Consider the following 20,195-nt stretch of genomic DNA (forward strand, 5'->3'; position numbering starts at 1 on the left):
CGTCGCAAGCAATAACCCTGGAATACGGCAGATCCACAAATCTATGCCGTAGGAGGTAGGTCCACAAATCTGTGCGCAGCTAGATGAATATTGGCATCTGGTTTCTCATGCAGTTCATCACGATTGGCGTTCTATCCTTAACCTAACGGTGCATAGACCCCAGATCCGGAAGTTGGATTTTGGATTTGTTGCTCCAAGTCCTGCGTACGTGACGCCTTCTATGATTTCCCTCGAATGAGGCATTGCGAAGATCCCGTCATGGTCAGGAACCGATGGCACCATAGATACGAAAATAAATGTTGGGTAGGAAGAAATTGACGTGGCGGCACGCCTTAACAAGCGCGACAGGAGAGAATCTCGATCTGGAAATTGTGGGCCGTTGTCATCAAGAGTCCACAGAGTTTGCGGTGCGTTTGGCAAGGGTTCGCATCAGACCGGCTCGCCTTGAAGTTGAAGTTTCATGGGCAGCCTGCTTTTGCGTCGCTGACTTCCAGAAACATCGAAATATACCGTCAGGCAGCCCCCCAACGTAAGATTCTCTAGAAGGGTGTGAGGTTGCAGATCGCCTCTTCCTTCTTCCTAGCCGAGGTTTGGGGTGATATCGTCGGCCAAGAGCGGCAGTGGCTTGTGGGGAACATCTAAGCAAGCCTCGCAGGGATATCCTAAGCCCAAGGTTGTATCCAGTCTAGCATTTCGCATGATAGCACCAAATCAGGAGGAGGATGAGGGTTAACCTTGGAAGGCTCGGCCCGTTGCGAGCTGTGGCGGCAACGATGTCGAGTGGCCTTTTGGTTTGGGACGGGCACTATCCGCCGCCAACGCGTCTGCCGTGCCCGCCGAAATAGGTAGATAAGTAGCAGGTAGAAGAGAGTTATAGAGCTAGGGTATTAGTATTAAGCCGTTCCCATCCTCCCGTCCAGTGGCTGAGCTCCGGACATGTGCAGCCACGGAGGCGAGGGCTCCACGCAACTTAGGCTGCAAACCTCGCAATCTCGGTAAGCTTCTCTCCAACGTCAGGCCCACCATCACAAAAAGTGAGACTCCGCTTAGCGGGGCGCACGGCGCTCCAAAATCTCACTTTTTGTGATGGCGAGCCTGAGCGTCAGACTATCAGAAGTGCTGAAAAGACTATGTATTCGTGGTGTTTACTAGGATCTAATACTAGCAGGCACCTGACCCGCAGGGTTGCCACCCCTCATCATCAGTTCGCTTTCTTTCGGGCTCAATTCTAGGCCAGTCCCTACCACACATGTTGGATCCTTGGATCTTGTGGACGAATGCGATTGATGGGATCTACTTTCTATGCAACTATGTACCCACCTCCCAGACAACGACCATATAGTGACGCCACCATCTAGCCCAATCACGCCTTTCCAAACCCGTTAACGTGCCTCAATGGCAGCTTCTTGGGCCGCATGGACCTGGCGTGCAGCGCGTGGCACCTTGGCCCCCTTCCCACTCGCTTCTAGGTCGAGCATCTCCTGCGCCCATTCGCAGATGCTATTTGCTAACGCCTCTACTTCTTCGTCTGTGTTACCAGCATGGAACACGATCCTGATGCGGCTGAATCCTTTGGGAACGACGGGGTAGTCGATCGGGAAGCAGTTGATGCCTGCCAGTTGGAGATGATAGCACAGGAATAGTGTGTAGCGTTGCCGGGTCATGACCTGGAGAGGCATCAGCATCGTGTCTGCAATATGACTTGGAAGGGGGTATGGACTCACGGGCACGACGTGGGTGACGAAAGGCTTGGATTCCCACCCCTCGATGTTAGGAATTGAGAGAATGCCCTCATCAACAGCTTCTTCGTACGTGTCGTTCGACTCGATGGTCTGAGCGAAGTGCTTTACGACGTGTTGTATCTTGTCTTGCAGCTACAACAACGGTCAGCTACCAGCATTGATGTAGCGTTGGTAAACTCACAGCCTGTGTTTCACCGGACTGCATCAACTTGTACCCCCCGCGGATTGCAGCAATCATTGGGAACGAGGGGGCAGTGCTGTAAATGAAACAACGCGCGTTGTTCACGAGCGTTTCACGAACAGTGTTGGAGCAGACGACGGCAGCTATCATTTTGAATCAGCACACCTCAAACAAAGTTTACCCGAACATATTGACTCGCCTCCAGTACAGGCCAGCGCCTTGCCATACGTGTGCATACGAATGGCGACGTCCTTTTCCAGCCCTAATTGATTCACATATCCGCGACCTTGATTGCCATAAACACCCGTCGTATGCGCCTCATCCACAAGGAACTGGCAATTGCCATCGGGGAACACTTCTTGACCGACTTGGATTAGCTCCTTGAGTGGACTCACGTCGCCATCCATGCTGTACATGGATTCCAGCGCAACAATGACGGACCGCTTCCCGTCTCGAATGATTTTCTCGGTCTCTTTAATCTCAAGGAGCTTCTCGCGGAAGCTTTCTACGTCATTGTGCTTGAAGCTCTTCTTGTAAATCGCTTTGCTGATTTGCATGCCTTCGTGCGTACTAGCATGAATGTACTCGTCGTACAGTATCGCGTCTCCAGGCCTTGGAACAGATCCCATTATGGCCACATTTGCTTCGAAGCCAGAATGGAACAGCAGTGCCGTCTCTCCATTGTGGAACTCCGCAATTTGTCTCTCTGCAGCCTCAGTGTATGGATTGTTTCCATTCAAAAGCCTTGAGCCGCCGGCACTAAGCTCAAAATCTGGATTCGCGGCGAGTTCCTGGAGGAACGCTGTTCGAATGAGACCCGACTTGCTTAGATGTAGAAAGTCGAGTGTGCTGAAATCGAGAGACTCTGGATGGGGCTCATTTCTGTGCATCGTGAAGACGGCTTTATCAGAGCGCCGGACGTCGAGAGTCTCTTCGAGATTGCGGTCAAAGCGTGTGGTTGTGTTTTTGAATGTTGGCCCTTTAGGCTTGTGGATGGGGAACCATTGGGCGAGCAGGGTAGCAGTCGTCATGATTGAGAATTGCAACTGTAGTAAAAATTGCGTTATATGAACAGGGAAAATGTTATGGAGATTTTGATAAATGCAAAAGTCGACTTGCGTGAAAAACTAGTGCGAAGAAACCTCGAGCAAAAGTTAGATATCTTCAAATGCTTGATCCCGTCTACTGTCGCAGTATCGCCCCCAAAACCCCACCTTCAGGCTAAGAGGTCTGCGTATGCGTCTTACCGCATTCCAATGGCCTACCTCATGTACAACGCTGGATCCATTTCCCCAATCCGTTCACCAGCGGTTGATGATCGTTTTCAGACCCCATACCTCGGCGGCCTTGCATATTAACCCGGCGTCACACCTTCCATTTCCAGCCTCAATCCTGGGCTATGCATTTGATACTGGTAAATGTGTGATGAGACCATAATGGCGTACAATATATCGAATTTTGCATCAAAAGGTGGGGACTAGACTCCACAACGCGCGCTCCGGGCGATACCACGATGACCGGCTATACCACGCTGACCGGAGCACAAGCGCTCTGCTATGATTGCGTATTGAGATACGAAGTGTTGGAGAAATGAGAGAACTTTCAATACAACCTTCTCGATATGGATTGGATGATAGGTCTGGAACCTCAGAGCGCGGGATCCAACGGAATGAGCCTTCTTTCGTGGAAAAAGGTGCCACTTCTGTTGGACGACACGGGGCGGCCCTAAACGGGGCTCGACAACGGTGAGGATTGAAGTAGCCGCCGCAGAGGAGCTAGATGACTCTTTTAAGACTTGTCCAAGTCCTCATGAGTTGCAAATACACCGTTGTGTCGTCTTCTCGATAATTAGCCTCCCACCGTGAGCCTCCTCTCTGCTCAGCATTTCATTCGAGAAACCTTTTTACATTTGAAACTCATTTGCCATCATGAGTCCTCACGCCATTGGAGACGAAGGCTACTCCCCAAGTCTCAACGGGAGTGGGTCGTTGTCGGACTCGATCCCCGAACTGAGCACGACGCCAAATGGCACCACAGAGGGCTTCCTTCCCATTGCCATCTGCGGAATGGCATGTCGCTTAGGTGGTGGAATCCGATCGCCAGAAGATCTCTGGAAGTTTCTCGTCGACAAAGGTGACGGGAAGGTCGAGGTTCCTTCTAATCGGTACAACATTGACAGCTTCTACTCACCTACCAAGAAGCCTGGCACCGTTATCACACGGCATGCCTACTTCATTGATGACGACCTAACCGGCCTGGATGGCTCGTTCTTCAACATGTCAGCGGCGGAGATTGAGCGATGCGATCCTCAACAGCGACAGATGCTCGAGGTTGCTCGCGAGGCCATCGAGGATGCTGGCGTTACGGGCTGGAGAGGCAGCAACACGGGAGTGTATATGGGAAGCTATGGCGACGACTGGGCGGACATGCTGTACAAGGAGCCGCAGCCTGCTGGAGTGCACAATGTCATGGGCCAGTATGACTTTGTTATTGCGAATCGAGTTTCGTACGAGATGGACCTGCGAGGGCCGAGGTAAATGGACCCCCACTGCTGGCCCCACGCGATGCTTCTGATGTTCTGCTTCATGCTGACCTTGGTAGTTCTATCTCCAAAACAGCGTGCTCTTCTTCGTTTGTGGCGCTGAGCGATGCATGCCTGGCCATAGCGAGGGGGGATTGCGATGCGGCTCTTGTCGGGGGCACCAGCCTGATTCTGACGCCCAAGACGACCATCCTGCTCTCTGAATTCGGCGCGCTCTCTCCCGATGGCTCGTCCAAGGCCTTCTCGGCAGACGCCAACGGCTATGCCCGCGGCGAGGCCATCAACGCCATCTACATCAAGCCGCTGCACGCGGCGCTCCGCGACGGCAACCCGGTGCGGGCCGTGCTGCGGGCCGTCGCGACGAACCACGACGGCAAGACGCCGGGTGAGGGGTACGCCTCTCTTCTCTCGCCTGCAACGATGCTAATCCGCCTTCAGGCCTTACCACGCCCGGGATCGACTCGCAAGAGGCGCTCGTTCGGCACGCGTACAAGCTGGCCGGCATCGGCGACTACGCCGAAACGGGCTTCTTCGAGCTGCACGGCACGGGGACCGTCGTCGGCGACAAGATCGAGGCGAATGCGGCGGCGCGCGTGTTCGGCGGCTGCGGGATGCACATCACGTCGATCAAGCCGAACCTGGGCCACACCGAGGGCGCCAGCGGGCTGACGTCGCTGATCAAGGCCGTCCTGGCCCTCGAGCACCGCACCATCCCGCCCAACATCAAGTTCTCGTCGCCGAATCCGAGCATTCCGTGGCAGACGGCCCGGTTCGCAGTGCCCGTGGAGCCGACGCCGTGGCCTGCGAGCAAGAAGGAGCGCGTCTCGGTCAACAACTTCGGCATCGGCGGCACCAACGGCCATGCCATCGTCGACTCGGCCGCCAGCTTCAACGCGGCGCCCACCCTCAGCGACGCCTCCGATCATCCGCAGCTGCTCGTCTACTCGGCCAACTCGCCCGACGCGCTGCTGAGCATCGCCGACAACTTTGCACAGTACCGGAGCAAGTACCCGGAACGCATCGAGCATCTGGCCTATACGCTGGCAAACCGCCGCGAACATCTCCCTCACCGCGCCTTCGTGGTCGCAAGCAGAGAGAAGCCGGGCAATGTCTCGCCCGCAGTCAAGCCGTCACAGGCACCGAGCGTGGTCATGGTCTTTACGGGCCAAGGGGCCCAGTGGCCGCAGATGGGACGCCACCTGGTTCGCGCGAATCCCGTCTTCAAGGCGCGCATCGAGTGTCTGGACCGGCACCTGAAGAGCCTGGGGCCCGACGCGCCCTCATGGACCATCGAGGCGGAGCTGCGCAAGCCAGCTAAGAGCAGCCGTCTCCACCTCGCAGAGCTCGCGCAGCCTCTTTGCACAGCGGTCCAGGTCGCTCTCGTCGATGCCCTGGCAGCTCTCGGCGTGCACCCTTCTGCTGTAGTCGGTCATTCAAGCGGCGAAATCGCGGCTGCATATGCCGTTGGTGCGTTGACTGCTCGGCAAGCCATCACCGCGGCTTTCTTCAGAGGCCTTGTTGCCAACAAGCAGGAGCGCAAGGGGGCCATGGCGGCCATTGGCTTGGGCTGGGCTGACGTTGCCCCCTTCCTCGTCGACAACGTTGGAGTCGCTTGTGAGAACTCCCCCAAGAGCGTTACAATCTCTGGCGATGCTGGGAAGGTCGAAGAGGTCGTTGCGGCAATCCAGCGCGAGCGACCCGATGTCCTGGCCCGGCTGCTGAAGGTCGAGAAAGCGTACCACTCCTATCATATGAAGGAAGTCGGCGACGAGTATCTGCGGCTGATGGGTGACGACTTCGTCCCCAATGCCCCACACAAGCCGTTTTTCTCAAGTGTCACCGGCGGTCTCTTGAAACCCGAGAACGACTTCACACTTGGGCCGAAATACTGGCGCGCCAATCTAGAGTCGCCGGTGCTGTTCAAGGACGCCGTGGAAAGTATAGCAAAGCACGGTGTGGGCAAAAATGCCGTATTTCTTGAGATTGGGCCTCACTCTGCTCTTGCTGGCCCGCTACGCCAGATTTTGACAGAAGCGGGAAACAACGCCGCGCCATACATTTCCGCTATGATTCGCGGAGAAAACTCTGTAGAGTCGTTTCTGTTTGCTGTCGGCAAGTTGTATACGCTTCATGTCCCGATTGACTTCAAGGCTTTGTATCCCGAAGGTGTCACTCTAAGCGATCTGCCCCGGTATCCTTGGGATCACTCCAAGAAATACTGGCACGAGACTCGAGTTACCGAAGCATGGCGACAACAGCCATTCCCCTACCATGACCTTCTCGGTGTCAGGACTTTGGAGAGCACGTCGCACGAACCCACTTTCAAGAACATGCTGCACCTGGACAATGCTCCGTGGCTGCGCCATCATTCAGTTGGAGAGGACATCGTCTTCCCCTTCGCCGGCTATATTGCCATTGGTGCGGAGGCCGTGCGGCAGATCACTGGAGTGGAGGAGGGCTTCCGAGTGCGCAATGCAACTGCAACTACCGCTCTCGTAACCCCAGAGAGCACGCCCGTCGAAGTAATTACTTCATTCCGAAAGGTCCGACTTACCAACTCGCTCGATTCTGACTGGTGGGAGTATAACGTATCATCTTACAATGGTCATGGCTGGACTAAACACTTCACCGGTGAAATCAGATCGTGGTCCGAGAATCTTGGTGTTGCCAGTGAAAAGGATCTCAACATCAAACCGCCGCGCAAGTGCAGCGCAAAGAAACTCTACGAAACACAAGCGCAATCTGGTATGGTATACGGACCCGACTTCCAGGGCCTAGAGGAATTGAGGTCGCCTACCAGTCTTCCGGGCTACGGAACAGCTACTGTGCGGAACAACAAACTGGGCGATGAGGCAAACTACCACCTGCACCCTACCATTGTCGACTTCTCAATTCAATTGCTGGTCGCTACCGCCTTGATGGGCCTCAGCAACGACTACCGGGTATACTTGGCTACGAGTGTTGCCGATCTAAAGGTGACCCGCTCTTCGGCGGACCTTAAAGCTATTGCCTCCGCATCGTATGCAGAGGACGGTTCGATCGTCGGAGACTGTCAATACGTGGCTGACGGCGTGGTTGTCCTAAGCATGACCGGGTTTAGCTTGAAGGAGAAGCCCAATCGAGGGAACACGGATTCTCATGCTTCAGCTCGTTACATTTTGAGGCCTGACATCAATTTTCAGGACGTCAACGAGCTTGTCAAGGCAAAGCCAGGCTACTCATCATATGGCCCTGCACTCGATGAGCTTACTCGACTTAGCTTGGTACTCTCTCAGCGTAGTCTTGAGGGTCTTAGTACAGAGGCGTCCCATCTAGCCAAGTATCATGCGTGGGTCAGCGAGCAAGTGCAATCATTTGAGCCGACTTCCATGCTCACTTGGGCACAGGTTGGAAATGGCGAGTTGGCAGCCATAATCAAGTCTCAGGTCGAGTATCTGTCCAATACCCCAGCCTCTAGCGCTGCGCACGCCCTAGCCAAAGTCAGCTCTAACGTGGCCCGAGTTTTCTCTGGCGACATTGATGCCCTCGATCTTCTTCATGAGGATGATCTGCTGATTGAAACGGAAGCTCTCATCAAAGACTTTGAAACGTCTGAGTTCCTGCGAAGCCTGTCGCATAGCAAGCCTAATCTGCGTGTTCTTGAGCTGGGAGCTGGCACTGGCATCTCTACTACTAAGTTTTTGAGCGAGCTTGCGAACTCTTATTCCAAGTACCATGCGACGGACGCCTTGACACACGCTGTTGACACGTTGAAGGAACGATTCAAAGGCCTAGCTAATACCGCCTTTGGCATCCTCGATATCGGTCAACCTCTGGACGGCCAATTGTTTGAGGAGGGGCAGTATGACTTGATCATCGCCAACAACATCGTTCATCATACGCCGAATCTGATCAATAGTCTGCAAAATGTGCACAAGCTTCTCAATCCGAATGGTTACCTTCTCCTTCAAGAGCTATCGCCATCCGCTAAGTGGGCTACCGCAATCTTTGGAATCCTCCCCGAATGGTCGAAAGACGCGGATATTCGAGGCTCCTTCGAAGCCAGTGTTGACTCCGCTACCTGGATCCAAGTGCTCGCAGCGACAGGCTTCGACGTCGACGGTATAAGCGCGTCTTCGAAGTCTGAGAGTCAGCTCAACACTATTGCAATTGTGCGGCCAAAAATCCTCATGAATACTCCTTCCAGAAGGATCTCACTTCTTGTTGGGGAAGGGTCTGATACTCCACGGGTTCTATATATAGACCAGAAGCTGCGAGAGCGAGGATACGACGTCTCCTATATTACACTCAGCGATGTTCCAGCTGCTGGGCAGGATATTATCTCTCTCCTGGATCTTGGCAAACCTTTCTTTGAAGGTTTCAACGAGAAGCATTACGAGAAACTGCAGAATTTTGTTGCCAGCGTCAACGGCTCTGGGATTTTCTGGCTAACGCAGCTCTCTCAAATCTACGTTACGGATCCTCGTTACGGCCAGATCGTCGGTCTAGCACGCACTATTCGTAACGAAGTGGGCATCGACTTCGCTGTTTGTCAAACTGATCTGGAATTCGCTGATGACAAAGTTTGGGAGGTGTTCGACAAGTTTACTAATAGGCAAACAGGGGACATCTTCGAGCCAGAGTTGGAATACGTTGTCACTGATGGGCAGGTTCATATTGGGCGTTACTACCCACACTCCATTCCTGACGAGCTGCTATCGAGCAACCCCGACGGTCCGGTCGTTTTGACTGTCGAGAAGGGTAGTCGTCTTCGTGGATTGCATTGGGAGCGTCGGAAGGCCAAGGTTCCAAAAGACGACGAGGTCCAGATCGAAGTTCATTATACTGGACTGAACCGACGGGTATGTGATGAGCGAAATCTGATGAAGTTTGGATGCACTGACAATACTCTCTTCCAGGATGTGTCTATCGCGACAGGAATCATCGACGCCGTTGAACCTGCCCTAGGCATTGAGGCAGCCGGTGTTGTGCGAGCTGTGGGACCCAATGTGAAGAAAATTCATGTCGGAGACCGCGTAATGACTCTTAGTGGGAATAATGCTGCCTCGGTAACCACAGACTCCGAGTCGTATGTTGTCAAGATTCCCGACAAATTCAGCTTGGATGACGCAGCGACTATGCCATTTGCATACACCACTGCGCTCTACGCTCTACTTCAGGTGGGCGGTCTGGAAGAGGGACAGGTAAGCTTTGAAACTCGATCGAGTAGTCAACAATAATGACTGAACCCCACAGACTGTTCTCATTCATAGTGCGGCAGGCGGAGTTGGACTTGCCGCACTTCAAGTAGCCGAGACAATCGGAGCCAAAATTTTTGTAACTGTTGGGTCCGAAGAGAAGGCTGCGTATCTTGTAGAGTCATACAATCTGCCAAGGAATCGGATCTTCGACTCTAGAGATTCATCATTCGCCGATGCATTGAGGCGTGAGACGGATGGAAAAGGCGTCGATCTCGTCTTGAACTCGCTATCGGGCGAGCTTCTCCACGCAACATGGCGCACAGTCGCTGAGTTTGGTAAATTAATCGAGATTGGTAAAAAGGACATCTTGGGAGACGCAAAGCTGGATATCAGCGTATTCCTCCGTAACAGGAGCTACTCTCGTGTTGATATCGAGCACGTTCGTAAAAATAGGCCGGAGATCGTCGCAAGGTAAGCACACACATGATTCAATCGCATCCGATCGCTAATGAGGATCCTCAAGACTTCTCAAACGCACGCTCAAGCTGTATGCTGAGGGCCACATTGGACCAATACGCCCAACCAAGATTTTCCCTGCGACCGGAGCGTTGGAAGCCATTGAGTACATGCAGAACGGTGCTCACTCAGGTAGGGTACTTCTTGAGCTGCGCGAGCCTAATGGACATACTCATCTGACCTCCGGGGTGGTGGAGCAACGACGCCAGCCTGCATTCGACCCTGATGCTTCATATCTCATCGTCGGAGGTCTCGGTGGCCTTGGCCGCTCCGTCTCCCTCTGGATGGCCACGCATGGTGCTCGAAATCTCATCTTCCTCTCGCGAAGTGCAGGCAAGCGTGCTGAAGATGCGGATCTTGTACGCGAACTGGATTCGATGGGCTGCCGCGTGCAGTTGGTGCAGGGCAGCGTCGTCAATAAAGACGACGTGGTGTGCGCTATCAATGGTGGTCACTCGCCGCTGAAGGGCATATTGCAAATGTCCATGGCGCTCCGCGATACTGTGTTCGCCAACATGACGTGGGAAGACTGGGACGCTGCGACGGGCTGCAAAGTGCAAGGTACCTGGAATCTGCACGACGTCAGTATCGCTGCTGGCAGCGAGCTCGACTTCTTCGTCATGTTCAGTTCCGTGTCCGGTATCGTGGGCAACATGGGCCAAGCGAACTACAACAGCGCAAATACCTTCCTTGATGCCTTCTGCCAGTACCGCGCCGGACTCGGTCTTGCGGGCTCGACGATCAACTGCGGTGTTGTGGAGGATGTGGGTGTTGTTGCCGAGAATCAGGATATTCTTCGCCGCTTCCGGGAACAAGACATCTGGACTATCAAGGAGAAAGATGTCATCGACGCCTTAACTCTTGCGATGGACAAGCCGACCCTTCGCCCAGGCGACGTCGACGGCTTCGTATCGCCCAATACCTTCATGCTCGGCATGCAAACCACCACTCCGCTCAGCAGTCCCAAAAGCCGCGCCGTCTTCCGCTCAGACCCACGCATGGCCTTCTACCACAATCTAGGTTCTAATACCAGCGACTCTGCATCGGAGGCTAAAACATCCAGCGACACGGTACTCAAGACATTCGTTGCGCAAGCCAAAGCTGACCCTGCTATCCTCAGCACATCCGACGCGACGACATTGCTCTCGCGTGAAATTGGCAAGAGGGTGCTTGCACTACTAGTTAAGGGAGATGATGAGGACGTGGACACCAGTCTGGGTCTTGCGGATCTGGGTATTGACAGCTTGCTGGCGATTGATATGCGCATGTGGTGGAAGCAGGTGTTCGGGTTCGATATAAGCGTTCTGGAGATGTTGGGAATGGGCACGTTGGAACAGTTAGGGAAGCTGGCGGCAAGTGGGCTGCTGAAGCATTGGGGGGTTGCGTAACCATCTGTTGAGAACTATATCAATGTCATCGCCTTTATTCACCTCCCCACTAAGAGCGCGTTCGGTTGCCTCGTACGGTAGCGTACGTAGCCCAAGGCATAGGCGAGCAATTCGTTGCCACGCGAAATACGTGTCCTCAACTTCGCACCCTCACAACTCCACCACCACGCACTCAATATATACAAATAATAGCTTGTTTTGAAGCCTGTGACCTGCTGGATTTTTCCATCAATTAACCTGGACCTGCAGATATTTGATTGAACGTAGCGCTGCCACCCACACATTGGCCAACATCGCCGGGTAACCTGCAGATCTGGTCTTCGTTGGACATTGCACGACATATGGAGATTACGATATTGCTAACAACACATTATAATCACATCTCAGCATTGCTATCTAAGATTAAGAGGACTTTCTTGGGTTTATGCGCCATTGCGTCATAGTGTCCTAGGATAATACGAATTCCGATCAGGCCGTTCATCGCACTAACGTGCATAGCTTCCTCCCAAGCCCAGACTTGATTATACTCCATTTCACCAACTTCTCCCCAGGAACAACACAATGTCCTCCCAAGAATCCAGCCCCAAGGAGGCAAACCTAGAAGTCTCTTACACCCGTCTATCCCCCTCGCCAGACCCCAATGGCAAGGACCCACCCCATGCCCCCATTGTCTTCCTCCATGGCCTTTCAACCTGCCACATAGAATTCTCTCGCACCACCCCTTTCCTCTCCAAGGACTACGATCTCATCCTCGTCGATCTACCAGGGCACTCGCGGTCGAGGGACATCCTCCCCTTCACCCTCGACAACGCCATCAACGCGCTCTCCCATCTCGTCTCGACCAAAGTAGCGGGCGGCAGGGCGCACGTCGTCGGCCTGTCGCTCGGCGGTTTCGTAGCGCTGGAGCTTGCGCGACGGTGTCCGGAGCTGGTGCTCAGCCTGTTCTGCACCGGGTGCGCGCCGTTGAGCGGGTACAGGAAATGGTTCATCTCGCGCCCGCGCCTGATGGGCGGGATCGAGATCCTGTCCGGGAAGCTCACTAGCGAGTGGATGTTCTGGTCTTATATCGGCGTGGAACCGTTTCCGAGGCTCAGGGAGGAGATGCGAAGGAACCATTCCATGGAGCTGCTGAGGTCGGGGTACGGCGCGTGTACTAAGGTGACCATGGAGAGCGTTGCTGAGATCCGGGGCGTGCGGATCGCTATCGTGGCGGGCGGGACGAAGGATAGCGTTGAGCAGACGAGGGAAACAGGGAAGGTGCTCGCGAACACGAATCTGGAGTGCAAGGCATTCGTGGTGAGGGACGCAGTTCACTTGTGGGACTTGCAACTCCCAGAACTGTTCGCCCAAGGCGTAAGGGCCTGGGTCGAGGGAAGTGAGATGCCAAAGGAATTTGAACTGCTGAAATAACAGGCGAGAATCTATAAACGAAAAAGGAAAGGAAAAAGGAATAACGTACTCTATAAGGGGGACTACTAATCGTACACCCCCTAATTCCTAGACGTACACCCCCTTTTCACTATATATACACCTCTTCCCCCCCCCTATTGCTTTACCACCTTTTAATTAGCTTAGAGGGCTGCTCTATAGCCTCTAATTCGCTTGCTTAATTTGCTTACTAATTCTAAATACTTTTTTTAAATGCGGCTATATATTACGGCTTAGGCCGCGACTAATAAAGTTGCGGACCCTACTACTAAACCCTAACTCTAGTAGACTAATTAGAAGTTTTCTAGTTATAACTATTAACTATAACTGCTACTTTAAACCCTAGAGCTAAATATTATATATTAATAGCTATTTAAGTAAAAGCCTATATACTTAAGTTCTACTATATACTATAAAAAAAGTTTGCTAGCTACCTAACTATAAAGCTATTTTAAACCTCTTAGAATATATATATAGAAACCCTAACTAGGTCTATAATTTCTAAACTAAACTTTTCTATTTCTATTAAAATAATAAGGAATTTAGTACCTTTTTTACTAAGTTCTAGCGCTTAGCCCTAAAAGGAAAACTTTTTAAAAAAGTATTACTAACCCTTCTAGAAAAAGCTATTAACCGTAAATTAAAAGGGATACTACTCTACTATAAACCTTCTAATAAAAAGTACTATATATTTACTAAGTTTTTCTAAAACCTAAATAACTGCTATAAGTAATATAAAACTTCTACTACTATAGCGCTAAAACTGTATACTATTACTACTAAAAGTTGCTAAAATATAGCTATTCCTATTTAAAACCCTATATATAAACTACTATTTTTTTTTTATATAGCTCTAAAACTATATAAACCTACTAGAAAACCTATAGACCTATTAAGGAATTATAGGAAGTATAGTAAGTACTTTTACTATAGTTTAAAAAACTATTTTATTTATAACTGCCCCTAAACTAAGTATTAGAAGTATAGCTAAAAAAAGGGTTATATTGCTATTAATAAGGTTATATAGAGAGGAAAAAGGCTTTAGCTATAAGCTATATATATAGTAGAGCGCGTAAAACGCCGGAAAAACTTTTAGCTTAGGATTATATAACGTCTATATATATAATATCCTGTAACCTTAATAGCTACTAAAAAAACCTAAAAAAATAGCGTAATATATACCCCCTTTTTTAAAAACTAAGCTTTTATAAAAACCTAGATATAAAAAGCAACTTACTATATAAACTTATATAATAAATAGCTAATATAATAATATAGTAATATTCTAGTAGTCCGGTTAAGTAGGTAGTGTTACGGTAATAATATATCGGGTATTTAAACGCGAGATAGATAAGTATTAGATTTAAAGAAGAATAACTACGTGCTATTACTATAGTTGGTTATAAGACGTTAAAATACCGAATTGAATTCGGGACGGGAGCCAGGCTATATACAGGACGAGAAAAGGGGCTCGTATATAGCGCGTGGCCCTAATAGAATTAGGAATTAGGTGGCAGGCGCGTGGCGCACGCGTGTGCACGTATGCGGTAATAAGGTGTTAGGGGATTAATACTTAGAGGAAGGCTATAATTAATACTGTAATAGGTAGAGTTTAGTTCTTTAGTTTAATAAAATAGGCAGGCGGTTTAGGCTTTTATAGATTATAGTAGTAGAAATTAAAAACCCTATAAAGGCAGCCCTTAATATTTTCTAATAGTTGCTAGTAGTAGTATAGATATAAGCTGCCGATATAGCAGACCTTATATTATATATTATTATCCTAAAGTTATAAGTTAATAATTTCCGTAACTATCTATTCTTTTATAGGCTTATTATTTCCCTTATATTATATTAGCTCGGGTAGTAGTATAGGTTTAGGCCGGTTCTAGCCTTTAATTAGGTTAGAAGTATTAAGCCGGAAGAGTAATAAATAGAAAATATTATATATTTTTATATTAGATAGTAGGTTAAGTTAGAAAGCGGCGCCGTAATTAATAACCTTATTAACCCGGAAGGTGTAAAAACTTAATAGGTAAATAGTAATTAGAAAAGGTTATATTACTATACTATAGAAGTTGTAATATAAAAAAAAAAAAAAGGTTAAAAGCGCAGCCGCTAAAAGTAGGTTCCTAGCGCGTTTAGCGCTAGCTGCTAGTACGCTCTTCTAATTATTATATAACTATATAATATTTTATAACTATAGGTAAATATTACTTATAAAATAAAGGAAAAGGCCGTTTAAGGCCTAATACTACTTCCCTTTTCTATAGGTCTAAGCTTCTATAAGAAGTAGTAAAAGAAAAAAGGTTATAAATCGAATAAATAAGCTTCTAAGCGCTAGTATACTTAGAAAAAACTTGCTAAAAAGTGCTAATACTATAAAAATTATTTTAATCTTCCTTTTTAGGTTGCTAGTTAGGTAGAAAAACTTAGGTAGAAGAGTAGGGTTTATATAGGTATTTCTAGTAGAATAGCTAGGTATTATAGTAGTCTAGCTAATTCTTTATAGGTTCCTAATAGTATTAAGAGTTGTTTTTCTATTTAACTTTATATTAGACACCGCGTTTAACTTATTTAGAATTAACAATTTTATTAATAAAAAACTCTTTTTTCTAGGTTTTTATTTCTTTATCCTAGACTAAATAAATAGGCTATAGTTTTAGATAAAACTATAAAGGTACTAAATTAGGGTAGTACTAGTATTATAATAATATAGGTTAGAATAGTTATAAAAAGGAGTATTACGCATTACTAAAAAGAAAGAAAATAGAGTTTAATTATATTATACTAAGTAGAGGCTAAGGCCTAATACGCTGCCGAAGGCAGGCTAAAAATAAGAAGATAAAGGATAATAATATTTAGAAGCAAGCCGCTACTATTAAAAAGGGGCCTAATTACCTATTATATACCGTTTATATACTAGCACCGGTCTACCTTACTATATACCTTTCTATCTAGAAGTTAACCTATAATAATATTCCTTTATACTAAGGTAAACTGCTAGCTATAAAGGGAATATCTAGAGTAGGAAATAGAAATATAGAAATAGAAAAAGAATAGGCCGCCTATTATAGTAGGCTAGAAGTAAATAGGTCTATACTTTTCCACCTTATAACCTGCTATTTACAGCAATTTATATAGTACTAAAGTAAAAAAAAGGCTAAAAAAAAAGGGAATAAACTAGAAAGGCAGTTACCTAATAGTTTCTAATAACTATATTTAGTAGCAGCCTTCTAGAAAGAGGATAAAGGTTATAACTTTTTATAAGAGCGAGAAGAAAAGGGTTAAAAAAAGGTAGGTTGCGCGTGCGCTTAGCTTAGAAAGCCCGGTAGACTATTTATTAGGGTTTATCTATATATTATTTACGTAATACTACTAAAGCTAACTAAGGAGATAAATAAATCTAAGCCTTTAAAAAGTATATACCTATATATAGCTTTATAAAAAAACAGCTACTAAATACACCTAAATTAGCTAGTAGTAGAAAATACTTACTTATATAAAGCTATAGAAAATATATAAAAAGCTATAGATAGTATATATCTATAAAAGACTGCAGAAAATTTATAGATATCTGCGCGCTTATTAGGAATAGCTATATAGGCCCTTAAAGCCTTATTATTTATATTTATTATACTCTAATAGTTAGGCTTATTATAGTACTAATTTTTTAAATACTATATTTCTTTCTTTTTAGAGTACTTCTATATATTAAGGAAAAAGAATTTTTACCTAAAAACCTTTTTCTTAGTTTCTTAGATAATAGGCTAAAGTTGCTTTACTTTTTTAATAATCTCGGAGTAGTATTTAGCTATTTATAGATTAATATCTTATAAACTACTACTAAGTAAAAGGTTTTAATTAGTAAAAATAGCAGGTAAATCCTATTTCTATAGGCTAATTAAGGCAGCGCAGATTAGATAAAAAGGGTTAATTTCGGCAGCTATAGGAAAGTAATATAGGGCCGTCCTGTATATAAAGCTATAGCTCGAAAGTATTTTTTCTATTATTATAAAGTCGTGTGCTGCCTATAAAACTTCCGGCTATATAGTTTTTTTAGTAATTTCCAGGTAAATATATTATTATTATTAAATTCTATTACGCTAGTATAGCTTCTATTAGGGTTTATATAGCTGTTCTATCTAGGCTAGTTTATAAAGAAAAACCGTTTACTACTATATAGTATTCGGATAAAAACCCCGTCCTCTATAGTATATAGCGCTAAGCGCTTTTCTTATTATTATATAGCTATTAGAAATATATAGTAGATCTATTAAGTCTACTATAAAATAAGCTATTATAATACTTTTTTCTAAATCTATCCGGGTTTTATAGTTATTCTTTTAGGCGCAGGTTAAGTTAATTCCGAAGTAGTAAGCTGGTTTAGGATTAGCGTAAGGGCACGCGTGCTGTTATTTCGCACGCGTGCCCTTTATTAAGGCGTTAGTTCTTAAATTAAATAATATATATAGAGGTAGTACTGTATAGGCTATAATATATATAAAAGCTGCGGTATATAAGTAAATATAGCTATTAGGTAGGTGTATAATATAGGCGGTATAGTATATATAGTATATATAGTATACGCAGTATATATAGTATATATAGGGCACTGTAAGCCCGATAAGCAGCCTATATAAGGCGGTGCTATAAACCTACTCCTATATTATAGTAAGTAGAGCAGATGCTTAAGGTATAATAGAGCTAGTAATAGCGTTATAGCCGTTTAAAGGCCCTCTACCGGATAATAATAATAATAAACCGTATTACTAGAACAGAAGAACAACTATTAAAATAGGTATAAAAACTATCCGATATATATCTACTTATATAGAAAGTAAGCTAAATATAAAGCTAATACCTAGGCGTATAATAGAATACCTTTAGAGTAGTAATATAAAGTTTTTACCTTTCTTTCTATTAAAGCTCTTATTAACTAATAGTATTTATAGTGCCTATAGTATTACTAAAGCTATTAGCAGTTAATTAGAGGACCTTAAATAGTATAGTACTTATAGCTTTTACCTAAAAAATAGTATTTTTATAGCGGTTAAGTAGAAAACCTTAAATAGTATAGTGCTTATAGCTATTAATAATACCTATAGGCGCCTATTAGTATATAAAAAAGCCTAAAGCTTTTAAAGGGAAATAGTTATAGCTAGTATAGTAGGGGTAATAGAGCCGTCTGCTAGATAGGTATTATAACCTGTAATATAAACCACCTAAGCGCAGAGGTACTTATAGAAATAAGTAAGTAGATAAAACTAATTATAAAAGAATAGGTTATAGAACTAAAAAAGTTACGCGTAAAATATATAGAAATCCTGGATTCCCCTATAAACTGCTAGTAGATAGAAATAATCTAGAAAACAAGACGTTATAAAATAGAGGGTTATATACCGGCTTAAAAGTGCTTATAGTAAGCAGGAGCAAGCTGTTACAACCCGTAATACGAATAACCCGAGCGTAGAGGCACTCGCGGAAATAAGTAAGTAGATAAAACTAATTACGTAGAACTAGGTTACGGGACTAAAGGGGTTATATATAGGACGTATAGGGATCCTAGATTCCCCTACGGACTGCTAGTAGATAGGAACGATCTAAAAAGGGGATATTATAAGAATAGAGCTACGTAATAGCTTAAAGGGCTCGAAGGTGCGAGCTAGGCAAGCGCTTAAGGGACTTAAGGCTGCGAGCTAGAAGAGCAGCTTAAAAGGCTCGAGGCTGCGAGCTATACGAGCAAAAGGTTTCTTAGAACGGACTTCTTATATATAAGGACGCTCCTTTGCATAAATAGAAACCTCGTGTTTAACTTAAGACTTTAATACTACCTATTAGAAGTAATAACCCCGTTTTATACCTTAATTAATTATTGCCTTACCTTTTAAAGACTATTGCACCCCGATAATAACTTAACCTATACCCTGCCTTAGTATATAACACTTAGAAGGTATAGAAAAGACGACCTATTATACGAGCTAGCTTAATAAACTTATAGAAGGAAGGTATAAGCTAGCTTACTAGGCTTATAAATAAGTATAATAAGTATATAGGTTTTTTAGGACAGAGCTTTTATATATAAGAACGCTTCTTTATATAAATAAAAACCTTATATTTAACTTAAAACTTTAATACTACCTATTAGAAGTAATAACCCCGTTTTATATTCTAATTAATTATTACCTTACCTTTTAAAGACTATTACACCCCGATAATAACTTAACCTATACCTTGCCTTAGTGTATAATACTTAGAAGGTATAAAAGAGATAACCTATTATACTTTAAACACCGCTATATTAAAGAAGTTATATATAAGCAATTAATTAGGATAGCCCTACTAATCCTTTTAGACAGTATAACTACTAGACTAACTCTAACTATACCTAAAGTAGTAATATATATATAGGTATTGCTTATATAGCTATAAATACTAGAAAAAGCTAGCAATACTAAAAACGAAGAAATTGCGGCTTTATAGGGGAATTTCTAGACTATTTAAAGGGAGCTTACTACTAGTAGAACGGTTAGCTATAAAGGCTATAAGATAAATAAACCTAAAAAGTTTACTAGTAATAAAAGAACTTTATAAGCGTTTATAACGTAGATAAGGCTATACCTGCGTATAAACTAGAGCAACTTTAAATTTAAATTAGATAAGGTTTATATAGCAGCTACCTTCTTAAAAAAAGAAGTGTTTAACTAGTTTAACCTAATACTTATAAACTGGCTTAGCAACGCCGACGCAGATAATCGGAAACTAGAAACTAATATTATATTTAGCAACTACGAATACTTCGAGTTAGTACTCTAGATAACCTTCGGAGACACTAATAAAAAACGGACGGCGGAACAGAAAATTATAGTTCTAAAGTAGAAGAGCTTAACTAGCTGCTATACTTTAGAATTTATATAAATCGCGTTTAAGCTATTATAGGGAGATAAAGCTTTATAAGTATAATACTATAGAGGTTTTAAGGAAGATATTAAGAATAAAATTATATAAGGTAAAAGGCCTCTAATACTCTATAAACTTAAGAAAATAGCAATATAAATTAACAGTTAATAGTATAAATAATAACTAGAACGGGCAGATAAAAGGGGACTTTATTCCTACGCCTAGCTAGCTAAACTAAAGCTAAAAGTAACTAACTATAACTATAAAAATTGTATAGAGATTAATATTATAAAATAATATAATAACTAGAAAAGTAGACTA

At 45.4% G+C, this 20,195-nt stretch overlaps 3 protein-coding genes across 3 annotated transcripts; 2 read left to right on the forward strand and 1 right to left on the reverse strand.

The window, feature by feature from the left end:
* Positions 1 to 1,123: 1,123 nt before the first annotated feature.
* BDZ99DRAFT_460147 (class II aminotransferase/8-amino-7-oxononanoate synthase) lies at positions 1,124 to 3,014 on the reverse strand. The gene is made up of 4 exons (XM_033719325.1): positions 2,123 to 3,014; positions 1,924 to 2,066; positions 1,725 to 1,874; positions 1,124 to 1,667 (listed from the first exon to the last, which is right to left on the reverse strand). Exons 1-4 carry the CDS (start codon positions 2,952 to 2,954, stop codon positions 1,383 to 1,385), a joined length of 1,410 nt encoding a protein of 469 aa, XP_033581461.1. The 5' UTR covers positions 2,955 to 3,014; the 3' UTR covers positions 1,124 to 1,382.
* Positions 3,015 to 3,851: 837 nt separating this feature from the next.
* BDZ99DRAFT_437476 (polyketide synthase) lies at positions 3,852 to 11,754 on the forward strand (the record flags this gene model as incomplete). The annotated part of the gene is made up of 6 exons (XM_033717585.1): positions 3,852 to 4,456; positions 4,525 to 4,850; positions 4,904 to 9,306; positions 9,364 to 9,648; positions 9,701 to 10,116; positions 10,169 to 11,754. 6 exons carry the CDS (start codon positions 3,852 to 3,854, stop codon positions 11,547 to 11,549), a joined length of 7,416 nt encoding a protein of 2,471 aa, XP_033581462.1. The 3' UTR covers positions 11,550 to 11,754.
* A 291-nt stretch (positions 11,755 to 12,045) lies between these two features.
* Positions 12,046 to 13,195, forward strand: BDZ99DRAFT_460148 (alpha/beta-hydrolase). The gene has a single exon (XM_033719326.1). It carries the CDS (start codon positions 12,111 to 12,113, stop codon positions 12,957 to 12,959), a length of 849 nt encoding a protein of 282 aa, XP_033581463.1. The 5' UTR covers positions 12,046 to 12,110; the 3' UTR covers positions 12,960 to 13,195.
* The last annotated feature ends 7,000 nt before the right edge of the window (positions 13,196 to 20,195 follow it).

The sequence above is a fragment of the Mytilinidion resinicola genome, assembly GCF_010093595.1.
Source record: "Mytilinidion resinicola strain CBS 304.34 unplaced genomic scaffold BDZ99scaffold_4, whole genome shotgun sequence".
Lineage (NCBI taxonomy): Eukaryota > Fungi > Ascomycota > Dothideomycetes > Mytilinidiales > Mytilinidiaceae > Mytilinidion > Mytilinidion resinicola.